Source organism: Coptis chinensis, chromosome 8 (genome assembly GCF_015680905.1).
Source record: "Coptis chinensis isolate HL-2020 chromosome 8, ASM1568090v1, whole genome shotgun sequence".
Taxonomy (NCBI): domain Eukaryota; kingdom Viridiplantae; phylum Streptophyta; class Magnoliopsida; order Ranunculales; family Ranunculaceae; genus Coptis; species Coptis chinensis.
In genome coordinates, this window is record NC_141463.1 from 24,003,172 (window position 1) to 24,021,143 (window position 17,972).

General features: G+C 37.9%; 1 protein-coding gene and 1 pseudogene across 1 annotated transcript; one reads left to right on the forward strand and one right to left on the reverse strand.

Moving 5' to 3' along the window:
* Positions 1-4,087: 4,087 nt before the first annotated feature.
* On the reverse strand, positions 4,088-4,939 carry LOC147480678 (uncharacterized). Its single transcript, XM_086578715.1, has 2 exons — positions 4,790-4,939; positions 4,088-4,699 (listed from the first exon to the last, which is right to left on the reverse strand). Exons 1-2 carry the CDS (start codon positions 4,937-4,939, stop codon positions 4,088-4,090), a joined length of 762 nt encoding a protein of 253 aa, XP_086434841.1.
* Positions 4,940-5,937: 998 nt separating this feature from the next.
* Positions 5,938-13,584, forward strand: LOC147480679 (pre-mRNA-splicing factor 38-like; annotated as a pseudogene).
* Positions 13,585-17,972: the final 4,388 nt, after the last annotated feature.

Sequence of the window (17,972 nt, forward strand, 5' to 3'; positions counted from 1 at the left end):
GCCAAAACTATTTGTTCTCTCACTCAAAACACTTCTTCTCTTTCTATTATTATTTGTCCATTCATATTTTGCCATTCTCAACTTTTCTTCATAGCAAACCATTCATTCCATTGATTTTTTATAGTGCAACATTGATGTTGCAGTGCCACATCACTACGTTAAATTCTCTGTGTCAGGGCATCACCAATGCATGCCCTCAAAATAGAAGGCCACATCAGCGTTTTGAAGACATGTATAGAGGAGAGAATGGACATAGAGGACCTTTATATTTTGTGTCCTACAATGTTGACCTTTAAAATTAACTTTAAATCTTGTATTATCTTTTAGTTCTGGTGAAATTGGCATGGTGGAAGTCTATATAGCCCAAGAACCGTAGGTTCGAGTCCCATTGTAACATTTCATTGTGATTTATTTTTCTTTTTAAATTTGGTACAAAAAGTTTAAAAACCAGACAAATTTTTCAGGTGGGGTTTCAAACCCAGGATATTTCCCAATACATGAGCAACTTTGACCAACTTCGCTGCTACCACTCAACTAAAATTATTATGACCCATTTTGGTGTTATCTCGCGAAACGAACCGGCCTCTCTATAAATGTGATAGAAATAGAGACAGTTTTAAAGTATAGTAACTATTTAAGGCATCACCAATGGGACCTTTATATGTTCCTGGGCTTCCTATGCAGCCTTTATATAGGCCCCTATAGTTACCATCCTTTAAAACTATCTCTATTTCTATCACATTTATAGAGGGCTCGGTCCGTTTCACGAGGTAAATAGAAATATGTCCATAAACATTTCAATGGACAAAAACCCATTGTAGTTGGTATTTGTAACGTAGATTTAAAAACATTATTCTTGCTAAGACTCGAACCTTGCACCCAGCCCACCCACTCGATTTTCCCAAACAAAACATTGCCACTAGTCCAATATCAACTGGATTGGTCAGTATATTTGGATTTTAGTTTTGATTATAAAGGTTAGGGTTGTTCACTAAAACCGGAAAACCAAAAAACCGAACCGCCTGGTTCTAACAGTTTATTCACAGTTCAGTTCGGTTAACGGTTCTTATTTTGTAAACCGAATCATTTCAGTCCGGTCTTCGGTTTATGCTCTCGGTCAACTGTTTAAACTGAACCAAACCGGCTATATACAGCAGACCCCAAGAGTTAGTATTGAAGTTTGACCGCACTTCTAAAAAGTCCAGCCCAACAGTTCCTGAAATGTGGCAGAAGGGTAACTGTGTTCTCTTTTTTTTTTTTTTTTTTTTTTTTTTTTTTAAAAAGTAAAACTTTTATTAAACCAAACGATATTTACATACGGCCAAGACATCATAGAGAACATGCATATTTACAACCATTGGAGCCCGATGCCACCATACAGAAGAAAAAGGTGGAAGGAAAGACAAGTCTCCAACAGGGCCAGTTGATAAGTGAACATTTGATTTCCCCAACAATCGGAAGTTCTTGACTTAAGCAGCAGCATGTGAAGCTAGAGCATCTGCAGCACCATTTGCTTCTCGATAACACCAACTAAAGTGTACTGCTTGAAATTTATTCAGCAATATCTTAATATGAGTAACAATTCTAGCTAATAACCAATGGCAGTTTAAGTTTTCATCAGTTAAAACCTTAAACAACAATTGTGAATCTGTCTCTACCTTGACCTTTATATACCCTGTTTCTATCACAATTTGAAGTCCATATAAAAGAGCTAAGAATTCTGATTCATTGTTGGTTGCAAAAAAAAATCGGAATAGCTGCTCCCATTATAAAATTACCTACTGAATCCCTTAGAATACATCCTCCACCTGCATATCCTGGATTTCCAATAGAAGCCCCATCATTATTCAGTTTAACAAAGCCATCTTTGGGTGGGAACCATTTAACATAAACCAGCATTTTTTCTCTATGCATCTGACGGAACATGCCTTCCTTGACTAGCTGAATATGTTTCAAAGCTCTTTTGATGTATCGAATTGGATGAGGACTTTTAGCTTGAAACCTTGTGTCATTTCTGGCCATCCAAATATTCCACAAGACCCCAACAAAGTAGCAGCACTGCACATCGCCATTTTGCATTGTCTTTATATCTTTTATTAAGGCCGATAATTGGTCCTTAAAGCTGCCATTAATCATATTCCTCCGATCAACAAGTCCGCTCAAATTTGTTCAGCACCAAATAGCTCTAGAAAAAGCACAGTTAAAGAAAACATGAATTTGTGTTTCAGGAAATCTCTCACACAGGATGCATTCAGGATAAACATAAAAATGATGAGATGTCAAAATATCCGCTGTTGGGACGACACCTTGCAAGCATTGCCATACGAAAAATCTTTGCTTGAACGAGACTTTCATCGTCCAAACATGTTTGTATACATTGTTATCCTGAATCGATGTATTTGTTTCAGTAATCAACTGAATGCAGCCATTGTATGCAGACTTCACCGAATATTCTCCATTTTCCTCCCATTTCCAGATCAAAGTATCCTCCTCATTTGGTATAATAGGCATAGAAACAATTGTCTCCACATATTCTATAGGCCAAAATTCATTTAGCCTATCCCAATCCCAGGTATTGGTATCCATGTCAATGAAATCAGAAACAAAGTGAAAAGGATAGTCAGGTGGTTTCCCATTAAGTTTTTGTAAATCCTTAGAATGTGGAATTCATTTTTCTTCCCATACGTTAATAGAAATACCAGTCCCAAGCTTCCAAACCGATCCAGCATTAATAATGCTTCGTGTTTTGCAAATCCTTTTCCATATTACTGAAGAAGTAGATTTAACTTCCACCTTCAAAAAACTTGAGTTGTGAAAGTACCTCTGTTTCATTTGAAGAGCCCATAATGATGTTGGATTCAGTAAATCCCATCCTTTCTTTGCCAGTAAAACATAATTTTGTAACTGCAGTTCCTTTATACCCAGCCTACCATTATTCTTTGACATACATGCTAATTTCCAAGGGAAATAATGAAGCTTCCTTGTTGATGGTGTACGACCCCATAAAAAAGATCTTCTTATAATCTCCATTCGATCCAATATCTGTGCAGGTAAAATTGAACATGACATAGCATGAGTTGGCTGCGAAGATAAAACTGAATTAACCAAAGTGAGCCGGCCTACCTTAGATAAATAATTTGCTTTCCATCCTGCAAGTTTTCTTTGAAATCTTTCCAGTAGAGGACTGAACTTCTGAACTCTACCCTTCCCAGTTAAATTAGGTACTCCCAAGTACATTGGCATGACAGAAGTAGAAGGCATTCTGAAACATCTTCGCAAAAAGTAAAAAACCTCCGATGTAGTTTGGGGTGATGAATAATTTGAGACTTGGTTCTGTTGATAGTCTGGCCTGACACTCTACAATACTCCTTTAGCAGATTGTTCAATTGATGCTGCTCATCAAATCCACACTTACCCAGCACTAAAAGATCATCAGCATACATTAAATGAGACACTGGCTGACAATATCTCCCCAATTTGCAACCATGAATGAGCCCCTTTTTGTTCAGTTTCAAGAAATTCAAAGATAGAAGCTCTGGACACAATATAAAAAGATAGGGAGAAAGGGGATCACCCTATCTTAACCCTCTCGAAGGTTTAAAAAAACCATGTGCCAGCACCATTTAGTAGCACAAAGTAAGAAACATTATGAACACAAAACATTATCTTATTAATCCAGTCCACTGGAAACTCAAACTTGGTCAGCATCACTCTTAAAAAACTCCATTCGATTTTGTCATAGGCTTTTTGCATATCAATCTTTAAAGCAAAATATTTAGCTTTCCTATTCCCATGTCCTCTTATCTTGTGATAAAACTCATTTGCAAGCAAAACATTATCATGAATACTTCTCTTGGGTAAAAAGGCAGTCTGAAACGGACCAATAAGTCTCTGAATGATAGGCCTCAATCTATTTACAATAATCTTGGAGATAATTTTGTAAACCACATTTGTCAAACTGATTGGGCGAAAATGTTCCGGGAGTGATGGATTCATGATTTTTGTAATTAAGGCAATGAAGGAATGATTTAGCTATAGGGAAAAAGAGCTAGAAATGAAAAAAGACTTGACTGTTGCACTTACTTGATCACCCACCAAATTCCAGAAATGCTGAAAAAAGAAGGCCTGATAACCATCCGGTCTTGGAGGGCTTCATATGCTTCAGAGCAGCCACAATCTCGCCATTATCAACTCCACTTAATAATTTTAATTTTTCACCTTCATCAAGACATGGAGCTTGAACATTGAAAATCTGCGACATAAGATCAGGTTCCGAAGTAGTCATTGTCTCCTCAAAAAATTCATTGAGCCTATCACCTATCTGTCTCCTTTCAGTTAAAATTCCACCATTTCTATCTCTGATTGAGTGTATGTAATTTCTCTGTCTTCGACAGTTTACCATGTTATGGTAGAACCTTGTATTCTGCTCTCCAAATTGGAACCAATCTAGACAAGCTTTTTGCCCCCAATGATTTGCTTGTTGCACAAGGATATCATTATGTTCAAGTATCAATTCATTCTCTACCATAAATAACTCATTTGTCTCATTGTCATTCTCTATTAAACTTTGAATCTCACTCAGTCTCTGTATAACAACCTCCAACTTATGTTCAACCTCACCAAACACATGCTTGTTCCACCATCTTAAATTTTTCTGGCAGGTTTGAAGCTTCTTACATAAAACAAAAGAAGGAGAACCCTGCAACTCATTCTGAAAAGCATCTTTTATCTGGTCTTGACATCATCCATGTTGCACCCACATAATTTCAAACCTAAAAGGTCGTCGAACTGTTGCCCTGTCTAGAATCAACTTTAAAATTAGAAACTTATGATCATAACTGGTGGCCAACTCATGCCGAACTCTACAGTCAAAGAATCTTGAATGCCAAACTTCATTTGTCTCAGCAAGTACTCCACTAGCTGGTCCACCGAAATTCATTCATAAAGTTTGCAACTAGCAAGACCCATCTTTTCTTCATCTTTTTGCCTCTTTCCTTCAGGATGACTTGAGTGCATTATTCTATTTCAATTTTTAGAAGTAGCTTGTTAGTAGCCTTCTTTCCACATTCTATAACACAGTTTATCTGTTTGATACTTCACCTTCATCTAATACAACTATTAAATAACTTTATAATCTCATCAAAACTTTAATTTTCTTGTAAGCTCATCTAAAAGAGAGAGAGAGATGACGAAAGTAGTATGTAATATTGGTTTTGTTAGTGCATCTGCTAGTTAATTGAAGGCTGTGATTTTTATTCGAAGTAGTGGTGAGTGGAAAGTGGAGAAGAATAACTTCATTTTCTTTTAGTCCCACATCACCTAAAGTACTAGAAAACTTTTGGGAGAAGTCTTTAAAGAGGTTGGACTTGACTAAAAGATATTAGACCATGCACTTGGGCTTTTCCAATTTGTAAGATGGCTTTCAGCGCATGGGCTTGGTGCAAATCAGGCTTATGTCAGTAAATAAGTATTTTTGGAAAAAGGGCCTAAGCACAGGTTTTAAACCGAACCGAACTGAATTTATGGTTCGGTTTGTACTTGGTTTTTGTGATCCATCAGTTTTTTAACGGTTCTGTTTCCTAGGAACTGAGTACTATCGGTTCAGCTCAAGATTTCACCTAAAACCGGACCGAATCGAACCGTGGACACTCCTAATAAAGGTTGCATTGTACAATATATCATTTAGAGGTCTTTTATACCAAGTCTCTATTTCATTTAGAGTCTTCATACCAGGTCTCTCTTTCAACCTAACTTTTAAAATGATGATGTGGCCTTTTATTTTGAGGGCCTACATTGGTGATGCCCTTAGTAGCCAATATAGTTGGATGCCCATTTACGTAATGTTCTTCTTCTCAAATTTGTTGATTCAAGAGAGAACCTAAAACGTTCATAGTGTCTCCCATTGCCCGTTTTTAGGGTTAGGATAAAAAAACAAGAATGGCTAATCAAACAGACCCAATAGCAAAAAAAACATACGGAACAAACTTACAAAATTTACTAGAGAAAATATTGAGATCGACCAAATCACGTATTGGAAAGAACAATGTTTTGGTTAATAGTTGAAACCAGTGTTATCAGACTCAGCCCGGCTCGATGGTTTGACCCGATGAACCGGTCACCAAACCAGATTGATCGGTCACCAAACCAAATTGAGTCATTCAACAGATCATTTTTGCTTTTAATCCAGGTTGGACACAGTTGACTCGTCCGGTTTTTCTTCAAACTGCTCAAACCCAGACAAATTAGACCGATCTGCCGGGCTATAACCAACTTTGGAAATTAGAAAAAAATTATTTTGTAATGACAAGACTATAACCTTGGGTAACTCGAAAAGTTTTTAGTAGCTCTACCACCGCACCACAAGCACATGTTTTACCAAGGTATGTTATGTATTAGTATATTTCATATTAAGATGCCATTAATAAGAATTTAAATAAAACTTGTCATACATGAATTCGAACCTAGGTCTCTTGGGTGGGAACTGGGAATTGGCTTCATGACCATTACACTGCTGATCAATTTAATAATATGTTTATAGTATTTGGGGTCCAACTAACAACCCACTGGTTGAACCGGTGACCCAGTGACCCAGTCCCTTTGCAGGGTCAGTGTCCGGCATGGGTCTGATAACATTGGCTGAAATACTTGTTGATAAAGCAATGGAATTAGATCACATGGGTGGTACTTTTGGTGGGAATAGAATACCTACTCCTTTTATGTGTCTTGTTATGAAAATGCTTCAGATTCAACCTGAGAAAGACATTGTTGTTGAATTCATCAAAAACGATGATTACAAATATGTTCGTGTACTTGGTGCCTTCTATCTGCGTTTAACTGGAGTCTGGGACAGATACTGATGGGTACATTTACAATAACTATCGAAAACTGAGGCAAAAGTTAGCTGATGGACGCTTCGCTTTGACACATGTGGATGAGGTCATTGACGAACTTCTGACTAAGGATTATGTTGGAATCTTGAATGAAGCTGTGTCCTCATGGGTTTGAACCCATGACCTTATGTCTCTACTACTCTCTAATATGGGGGGCTTTAGTCCCACATTGGTTACTAAACTTAAGTCACTTGAGTTTATATTGCTTTGTGTCCTTATGAAGGGATAGTGTATAGAGATATAAGGAGGTGCTCGCGTGCACACAAGGCCACCTTGGTTTGGGGCTCCAGAAAACCTTAGTGTGCGTGTGCCCACACACGTCGCGCGCAGGGGGGGGGGGTGCAAATCTACCCATTTGGGCTTCGCGTGGGTGCGAGTGTGATTCTTGCCCTAGGATAGTGCGTGCGTGATTCTTGCCTTGCCTTCAGTTGCGACTTCAAGTTTCTATAAACCAAAATGTTTTCGAAGGATGATAAATAGATCTGATTTCTCTTCTCAAAAAACCATGTCTGGAGTACTGAGAGTTCCAGGGGTTGTCATTTGCTGGTGACTTACCCTTCCACTGTTGTATCCTGGGAGGCGTGCGCTTGAGGCTGGCAGCTATGTTACCGGCAGCGTTTTTTGTCTTAAGAAAATTATGCCGAACACAATCCTCAATGATAAGTTTTATTTTAATTCTTATTACTTTTTTGCTTTACTAGTTAATACAATCTTAAGACGAAAAAACTATTATCTAGTATTGTATTTGTGCTTGTTTGTTCTTTATATTGTTGAAATGGAGAAACCCAGTGGTAAGTCTGTCAAACCTGAGATTTTTTATGGCAGAAATTTCAAGCGATGGAAGATGAAAATGCGCTTTTATCTGACTACTCTGAAACTGGTTGAATGGATTTCGATTGAGAAACCCATTTCAAATGACGATGAAGAAGAACCTGGTCGTTCTGGTGGTGTGGAAAGATGGGAAAAGAAGGATTATTTATGTCGAAATTACATACTTGACTGTCTTTCTCTTGAATTATATGATGTCTATGCTGTGTGTCCGACTGCTACAGAGTTATGGAATTTACTTGATAAAAAGTATGCTACTGAAGATGCAGGTTCGAAAAAATTTCTTGTAGGAAAGTTTCTGGACTTCAAAATGGAAGATGGGAAATCTGTTGTTTCTCAAGTTGAGGAGCTGCAAATCATTGTTCATGAGATTCTGCAGGAAGGGTATAAAATCTGTAAAGGTTTCCAGGTTGCTGCTATCATTGAGAAACTCCCTTCTTCGTGGAAGGAGTACAAAAACAGACTTAAACATAAGAAGAAAGAGATGGCCTTAGAAGATCTGATCGTCAACCTTCAGATCGAGGAGAATAACAGGAAGGCTGAACTCAATATGGAGACTTCAGAAATGAAGGCTAAGGCTAACTTGGTTGAAGGTAACGCTACTAGTTCTTCTAAGTCTAAATCATCTAAATTCCAAGCCAAAAAGAAACCATATGTGAACAAGAATAAACAGTCCCAACCTCACTTTAAAAAGAAACCTTACAATCCTAAAATTCATTGCTGTGTGTGCGGATCACGAGGTCATATAGCCCCGGACTGTAAATTCAAAAAAGGTCCAAATGATGGGAAGGAAGATAAGGCACAAGCAAATGTAGTTCAGGATGGTAACTTTTCTACTGTGGTTACTGAGGTTAACTTGGTGAGTAACATGACTGACTGGTGGGTACACACTGGGGCAACCAAACACATCTGTGGCACTAAAAGTGCATTTGCGTCCTTCACTCCTCTGGGAGAAGGAGAAAGTCTGTTAATGGGTAACTCATCTGCTTCTAAAGTTGAAGGAAAAGGGACTGTTAATTTGAAGTTCACTTCTGGAAATGTTCTTAATTTGAAGGATGTTCTTTATGTTCCTGATATTTGGAAAAATCTGGTTTATGGTTCCCTTTTAAGTAAGAAGGGGTTCAAACTTGTCTTTGAGTCAGACAAATTTGTTCTGACTAAGGGGGGAACTTTTGTGGGTAAAATTTATTTAGATGAAGGCTTGTTTAAGCTCAATGTAACTGATTTTGAATTTAATAAAGCATCTTCTTCTTCTTATATGGTTGAGTCCTTTGATCTGTGGCATAGTAGACTTGGACACGTTAATAATGTTTCGATTAAAAAACTGATGCATCTAGGCAACATATCCAAGAATACTATTTCTGAAAACAAGAGATGTGAAGTATGTGTAGAATCTAAATATGCTAGGAAACCTTTTAAAAAGGTAGAAAGAAACACTAAGTTGTTGGCATTGATTCACACTGACTTATGTGATCTTAAAGGTTACATGACTAGAGGAGGTAATAAATATTTTGTTACATTCATTGATGATGCTTCACGTTTATGCCATGTTTATCTTCTTAAGAGTAAGGATGATAGCTTAGCTATATTTATTTCCTTTAAAACTGAAGTTGAGAATCAGTCAGACAAGAAAATAAAAATAGTTAGGTCTGATAGAGGAGGTGAATATTCGCGTCCTTTCAATAAATTTTGTAAAGATAATGGTATTGTACATGAGACCATTGCCCCTTATGCTCCCCAACCCAATGGGATAGCAGAGAGGAAAAATAGGACTCTCAAAGATATGATCAATAGCTCTGGGGCTTCTATGAACCTATGGGGGGGGGGAGGCTTTGCTAACGGCCTGTTATATTCTGAATAAGATGCCTTTTAAAGACACAGATAAAACTCCATATGAGATGTGGAAAAATAGGACACCGTCTTATAAATACTTTAAAGTGTGGGGGTGTTTGGCTAAGGTGTCTATACCAACACCCAAGAGGACTAAACTTGGCCCTAAAACTATAGATTGTGTCTTTATTGGGTATGCACAGAATAGCATCGCCTATAGGTTTTTAGTTTTCAAATCTAAAAATAAATTTGTTGATGATAATACCATTATTGAGTCTAGGGATGCTGTCTTTTTTTTACGATAAATTTCCATTTATTGAGAGATCTGGAGGGACTCCGAATTCTTCAAGACTTGCTCCTGGAGTTCGAGAAGATTCTTCTGCTGAAGATGAAATTGAACTCAGGAGGAGCAAGAGACCTAGGACTAACACCTCTTTTGGACCTGATTTCCTTACTTTCTTGGTAGAGGATGATCCTCAGACCTATTCAGAGGCCATGTCATCTTCTAATGCTATATTTTGGAGGGAGGCCATTCTAAGTGAATATGAGTCCATTATAACCAATAACACTTGGGAGCTGGTTGAGTTGCCCCCTGGTTGTAAAACTATTGGAAATAAATGGTTATTTAGAAAGAAACTTAAGGCAGATGGATCCATTGATAAATATAAAGCGAGATTAGTAGCAAAAGGCTATAAATAGAGAGAAGGGTTTGATTTCTTTGATACTTACTCTCCTGTGACAAGGATTACATCTATCAAAATGTTAATAGCTTTTGCTTCTACTCATAATATCGTAATTCACCAAATGGATGTTAAAACGGCATTTCTAAATGGGGAATTACAAGAGGAGATATATATGGATCAGCCAAAAGGTTTTGTTTTATAAGGCCTTGAGAGAAAAGTTTGTAGACTAAAGAAATCTCTTTACGGTCTCAAACAAGCTCCAAAACAGTGGCATGAGAAATTTGACAGTGTGTTAATCTCTAATGGTTTTAGTACTAATGAGGCAGATAAATGCATTTATTGTAAATTTGAGAAACAATTTGGTGTAATTATCTGTTTATACATGGATGACATGTTGATCATCGGAACCAGTTTAGAGACCGTCAATAAGACTAAATCTTTTTTGAGTAAGCATTTTGACATGAAAGATTTGGGTATTGCTAATGTCATTCTTGGCATTAAGATAGTGTATAATTCCGATGGAATTACTTTGACTCAATCTCATTATGTAGAGAAAAATGCTTAAAAGATTTAATCAATTTGACTGTGTACCTGCCAGAACACCATATGATCCTAGTATACATTTGACAAAAAATATTGGATCAGGTGTATCTCCTTTAGAGTTTTCTAGGGTTATAGGCAGTCTCATGTATCTTATGAACTGCACTAGACCAGATATAGCTTACGTCGTAAGCAAACTTAGTAGATACACCATAAATCCCAGCAATGAGCATTGGGATGATCTTATCAGAGTATTGAGATATTTGAAATATACTTCAAATTATGGTGTTCATTATGGCAGATATCCAAATTGCGGTTTGGCTTGAGGGTACAATGATGCCAATTGGATTGCTTGATTCTCGGGAATCTAAATCCACTAGTGGCTATGTGTTCACTATGGCGGGGGCAAGTGTCTTGGAAATCATCTAAGCAAACTTGCATTGCCCGTTCCACTATGGAATTTGAGTTTATAGCTTTAGATAAAGCTAGTGAGGAAGCAGAGTGGATCAGGAATTTTTTGATGGATATCCCGCTTTGGCCTAAACCTATTCCACCTGTCTCTATTCACTGTGATAGGCAAGCTGCTATCTTGAGGGCCAAAAATACTTCCTATAATGGGAAATCTCGACATATTCGTCGAAGACATAACACTGTGTGATAGTTGTTAAGAGATGGGATCATAGCTATTGACTTTGTGAGGTCAAAAGAAAATTTAGCTGATCCTTTAACTAAAGGCCTGGCTAGAGAGTTGGTTTTTAGTACATCGAGGGGGATGGGGCTAAAGTCTATTAAAGACTAAGCCTATTTATTTAAATCATCGATAACTGACACCCAACCTTTGTGAATAGAGATCCCATGATCAAGTTTCAATGGGGAAACAAGTTATCTGCGTGATTTGTGGGGGTACTACACCTAGAGTGAAAACTCTGTACCCATCCCTATGATGTAGTAGTACCTTCTGTATCTTGTCAAGGATGAGTGAATACTCTTAATGCTTTCTATAGCTGGTTTTCCAGTGGGGTGTAATGATACAGTACACTCCTGATAGAGGCACCTATATGAGTAAGGAAGTAAAGCCGCTTCCTATGAGAACTTATAGGCTTGTTCTCTAGAACACGTACTCATGAAACCTGGGAAGCTCATGGCTATACAAGCACAACTGAGGGAACTCTATGATGATTTTTGAAGTTGTGTGTTGCCTGTTGACTTGGATTACATATATGTTGAACAGTTCAAGACTAAGGTCACTGGTCAACTAGTAATCCCGACAGACAAACACCAAGCGAAGGTTCAAGTCGTATGACACCTTCAGCCCATTCATAACTTCTTCATACTCCAGACATTCTTGTTTTTTCTTCTGTTTCTTTATAATTTCATTCATGTGGGGGATTGTTGGAATCTTGAATGAAACTGTGTCCTCATGGGTTTGAACCCATGACCTTATGTCTCTACTACTCTCTAATGTGGGGGGCTTTAGTCCCACATTGGTTACTAAACTTAAGTCACTTGAGTTTATATTGCTTTGTGTCCTTATAGAGGGATAGTGTAGAGAGATATAAGGAGGTGCTCGCGCGCACACAAGGCCACCTTGGTTTGGGGGCTCTCGGGAGGTGGGAGCTCAAGAAAACCTTAGTTTGAGTGCGTGCGTGATTCTTGCCTTGCCTTCAGTTGCGACTTCAAGTTCCTATAAACCAAAACGTGTTCTAGGGGTTGTCATTTGCTAGTAACGTTACCGGCGGCGTTTTTCGTCTTTAGGAAATTGTGCCGAGCACAATCCTCAGTGATAAGTTTTATTTTAATTCTTATTACTTTTTTGCTTTACTAGTTAATACAGATTATTCCTGTGAGATTGTCATGCCACGTATTAAGAAACGATGGAGCCTTGAGTCAATTGGGACTTTGGAACCAAGAAGAAGTGCTTTGGAGGATGATTTTGAGGAGGAAGAAGAAAAAGAAGATGATGACCAAATTATGATTGATTCGGAAGCTGGCTCCCAGTCATAGGCAACACAGGGATCGTGACTTTGAACCGAGATCGTGGAGGATGTGACAGAGATAGGGGTAGAGAGTGAGAAAGAGACAGGGACAGATACCGCCTCCAAGATGACAGAGACTACGACCATGAGAGGGGACATGAAAGATAGAGGGATGATAGGGAACTGGACAGGAGAGACAGGGATAGGGGTAGAAGGAGAAGCTACTCAAGGAGCCGTAGCAGGAGCAGGAGAAGGGACTGTAAGGAACGGGGTGGAGACCGTGAAGGCCGAGATCACTGCTAAAGCCATGGCTGCAGCAGTGCCAGCCCACGGAGACACGAGGATGAGAATGGCAATGCACGAGAGGAATCTGAAAAGAAGAAACAGAAGAAACCAAAGGAAGATGGAACTGATCATCCAGATCCTGAGATTGCTGAAGCAAACAGGATCAGAGCTTCACTTGGAATGAAACAATTGAAGTAAAATCAGTGAGCTGCAGATCGAAAGATTTGTTGGTCATTTTGCATATACACTTGTGGATCCTTCCATGTATAATCTCTAAATTCTTACTTACTGGGTGAGTTTTACATTTAAAAATAAATAAATAAATAGCTTCCGCCATTGGAGACTTGGACTGTGGCGCTGTGTGGTTCTTCAATCCCAAGTTACCATATATGGTATAACAGTTTCCATTAATTTCAGCTCATATTATTTTTTCTCCTCATAGTCCAAAGCGAAAAAAAGAAGGGCGAACAATTTGCAATGCCCTGCTGTTGTTGTGACCAGTGAAGATTGAAGAGATGGACAGAGAGCTTGATAAGTTCCTATATATTCTTTAGTTCTGAAGTTCTGAAGGAGTTCCTACACATAGAACTAGCAATCACAGAAAGGGTTCCCCGTTCCTGTCCTTGCACTTTGTGCCGGCAAGCATTGTGTTATCGTACACTTTTGTAAGTTCAAATCAAATTCCAAATTCCTTACACAATTTTCTCACTCTATCTGATATTACTTTTGTTGGTGTTGGGATTAAGGACAGTGTCGCTACACTCAATCGTTGGGATTAAGGACAGTGTCGCTACACTCAATCGTGATTATAAGCTTGATTGTAAAAAATACAGTTGATTTGGAAGACTTGGCTGCTTTGGCTCTCGAGGATCCTCGCCTTAGTTGTTGTGGTTTAATGCACTTGTTTGACGCGGTATTTAGAGCTGAATACACACTTGAATCAACCTTCATTACAAGACCATGGGTTACCTCTTGTCTCACTGACGGACAAATCAAGCAAGTAAGAAAATCTGTAGGTAACGCATTACTAGGTGGATCGTATTTTCAAAGAAATGGGGGAACACAAGTATTAGAGGATTGAGTTTGCAGGTTCGGGACTAAGGAATCCTGGCAACTCAAGTACATCAGCAATGTTTCAGAGGTCAAGTTTTGTTTTAATGGCGTCAGTGGCATTTTATATTGTTGACGTTCTTCTAGGTAGATTACCCTTAGCATTGGTCAAGTTTTTATTTAATTTGATATTGTTATATTTCTGGAAGAAATTATGGCCTCCACTCTCCACTCTCCACTCTCTATTTCCCATATTATCTAGCCCTCATTAAGCAGTATAGAAGCAGGAGAATCTATCAGAAAAATCACACTTTACAACATCCAAACCAAAAAATTCGTATTAGATGATCGACATACACAAGTAACACAACCCAGGAGTTCTAAGAATTTCATGTCAAGTGTTTGAAATAAACCATTAGATCTGATTCAAAGCCAAAACATTTTCAAGTACCTACCGCTACTATTCAAAGCCATAACCATGTTCATAAATCATAACCAAGAAATAGGCTACACAACTCTTCATCCATATCCTAAAGCTAAAAGCTCAATCGGCATTTCCAACTATTACCCAACTTCAGAAAACTTGGAAACAAACACGCTATATGCCTAGTCAGCAGGTGAGCCACTAGGCATTCCACCTGCTCATACAAATCCTACTCAGCAGGCTACCTGCCTTTTAAGAGTGCATATATAATTCAATCAACGGCCTTGCCGTAGCAGGATTTAAACTATAGTGCGGGGGCTCTTTCCCCCCTAGCCACAACATCAGCTACAAAGTTTGAGTTTCTACTAATATAATAGAATGTACAGTCATCCAAAACATAAATAAATCTCAGCAAGTCTCTGACAGTCCGTCAAAATAGCAATGTTCTGGATCTGCATGTGCTGTAAAAACTCTAGGCCTCCTCGGATGGCTCGAGCCTCTGCCTCTTCTGGATCAGCACTTCTGTCTCTGTCACCCGCACCAATGCAATAACCAAAGTTATTCCAAATAGCAAAACATAAACCTACCTGTTTTGTATTACAATCCCACGAGGCATCTGTAGTGAGGTAACAACAGTTATCGATTATATGAGGCCAGACATTTATGTGTTTGTTTTTAGCAAACGGCTTCTCAGTGTTAGTGATAAAAGTTGAAACTTTGGAGATGATGTCAAAAAAATTTGTTTGTTTGTTGTTGACCCCCCATTAGATGAGCCAATTAGGATTTTCCCCCAACTAGATGGGAAATTAGAGTCTCCTCCCCCCCCAAACAAACGGTCAACTTGGTTTGACTGTTAACTTTTAAGTCAAATGACTCAAAATGACACAACTGCCCCCACCTAATTACAATTGAACATTTATTTTTTGAAAATAATAAGGGCATTTGTGTAATTTTCAATTGCTTGACTTGAAATTTAATGGTCAATCCAAGTTGACCGTGTGTTTAGGAGAGAGACCCTAATTGACCATCTAGTGGGAAAAAAAATCCTAATTGGCTCATCTAGTAGGGAATAATACTAGTTAACCCTAAAATCATTCCTGCTAGTCTATATGGAAAACACGATTGATGTGAGTTCATTTAGAGTGTCTTTAATATCATTCTTAAAATTTAGCATAGTGATGATATTTGTGATGATGGAAATGATAAAATCATTGCTATTCCAATGATCGGTTCTGATAGAGAGTTTAGAACTATACCATGTGTTTAAGCATGACACAATGAAAGAGTGTATGATGAGTAGATACTAGGGGTGGGAATTTGGCCCTAACGACCCTAACCCGGCTCTGACCGACCCGACCCTAAGCCCTATAAAGCCCTCACAGACTTTAGGGCAGGGCCGACCCGGCCCTAATGACTTCTAAGGCGGGGTCAGGGCTAAGGTTCTGAAACATAGGCCCAACCTTAACCAAGCCCTAGTTATAATTTCACTATAAAATATACAACTAAAACTATCTAATTCCTTGTTACATATTTTTAATTAAAATAACACTGTCTTTTGTAATTTATCACTTACCGTATGGGTACTTCTAATAACTTGTCTTATATCATAAAAATTTGTAAACCTAATTGTTTCTATCTCACAACTCACGTACACCTCACAACTCCCCATCTAACCTAGTCGCCAAGAACAATAATGAGCTCTGGGCACTAGCCTAATGAAAAATAGGTTGACGTTAGTAAAAACTCAATTCCATACTCTTATTTGTCTTTGTGTTCTTCAATATTAAATGTAATTTTGGTGAAATTTGAGTACAATAAATAACGGATTTATGTCAGTGAAAACTCATTCCAAAATGTGTCTTGTGCATTTTAACTGTAATTTTGAAATATAAATATGAGTCTCTACGTAATTTCAGTTTATTAAATTGTAGATATGCATTTTAAATTGTTGGACTTATCAAGAATTATTACTAGATTGGTTGTTATTCAAATTTCAAAGTGGTGGGACTTTGAGTTTGCAAATCTTTAAAATATTTTTGTAATATAAATGAGTTTTAAAACTGATGCAATAAAAAGAAGAAAATATATAGGCTCGGCCCGACCCGGTCCTAAACTATTAAAAAGGACTTAAAGTAGGATCAGGACTTGAAATTTAGACTTGTGACCCAACCCAACCCGGCCTTATGGGGATTTTAGGGCCGGGTTGGCCCGACCCTAATAACTGAAAGACTTTAAATGTTTAGAGCCGGGCTAACCCGACCCGGCCCATTGCCCACCCCTAGTAGATACCATGTGTCTGAACCATACTATGTGTCAAATCTCCCTCTCCAGAACAAATACTGAAACTAGCCCCATCAGTTTAATGATGTTGGAAAAAGGATGAATCACAAATACAATTTGAAGGTGCTGGAAAGAACTAATGTCTTTCAGCGAGGTCGGCTTAGATATAGGCATATATGAACCATGTATGACAGTAATTTCTTAATCACAGTCGGCTAATAATCAGGACTTGCGAATATTACAAAACAAAAAGAATATTTCCGACATGAAAATATGAAATGCAAGTATCTGAGCAGATGACCACCAAAAGCAAGAAGTGACTTGTAGAAATGTTTGTCCTGCTGAAAGAAGTCAAGTAATGGGACAGAGACGATCCAGTAACCAGACCACTACTTTATCAGGAAGTGCAGGAAGTATCTGAAGGAATGTTCAGCACCGACTAGCGTTAAATATAAGGTGCAGGATGACCGCAAAACGGAACCTATTGCTTATAAATGCTTTTCAAGGTTATTCTATTCTTTTTTATTTTTTTTGCTCAGTGAAATTTTCTTAAAAAGGAAGTAGGCCGAGAGGCCTACAGTAGAATACAAGAAAAAAAGAAATAAAAAACAATCACAAGAATTGAATCAATATAAGAAAAAACCCTACTAATGCACCAACACCCAATGTCCAAGAACATAAGAAGATGCTCCCCACTAGCTACAAAAGACTCAAATAAACATTCTCTAAACTCTTTGAAAACTTTAGACCTATGAAATAACAAATCTAACAAATCTTTTATCGAGACAATTGTCTTTTCTTAAGCTTCTCAAGGTTAGCTTAAAATTACAAGTTTGTTTGGGCTCTTGATGTCAACAGATCAATATACTAGTTGGAACTTATAAGTTATAAGTACCAATCTAATAACCTCGAAAAAGCAGGACAGAAAAAAGCCATTTCAACAACACCATATAGACAGACTCAAAGAAAGGCTATGAAGGACAAATAATTAGTCACTCAATTATACTGATAATACTATACTCTGTGTATACATCTTACCAACCAAAAACAATTTCATATGGTGAACAATAATATAAGAGCACTTGCAACATTGCAACATGAGATGATAAAATCGCAATCAACAAAACAAGAACAATAAGCAATTCAATCTCAAAATCATGTAAGAAAATTACAAACTAAATAAAAA

What these genes read in the sequence shown, in the direction of transcription:
- LOC147480678 (XM_086578715.1), bottom strand. Translation starts at nt 4,939, where the DNA reads ATGAATTTCGGTGGACCAGCTAGTGGAGTACTTGCTGAGACAAATGAA. An exon ending in TGATTCTAGACAGGGCAACA is followed by an intron (nt 4,700 to 4,789) that starts GTTCGACGACCT and finishes AATGAGTTGCAG; the next exon opens with GGTTCTCCTTCTTTTGTTTT.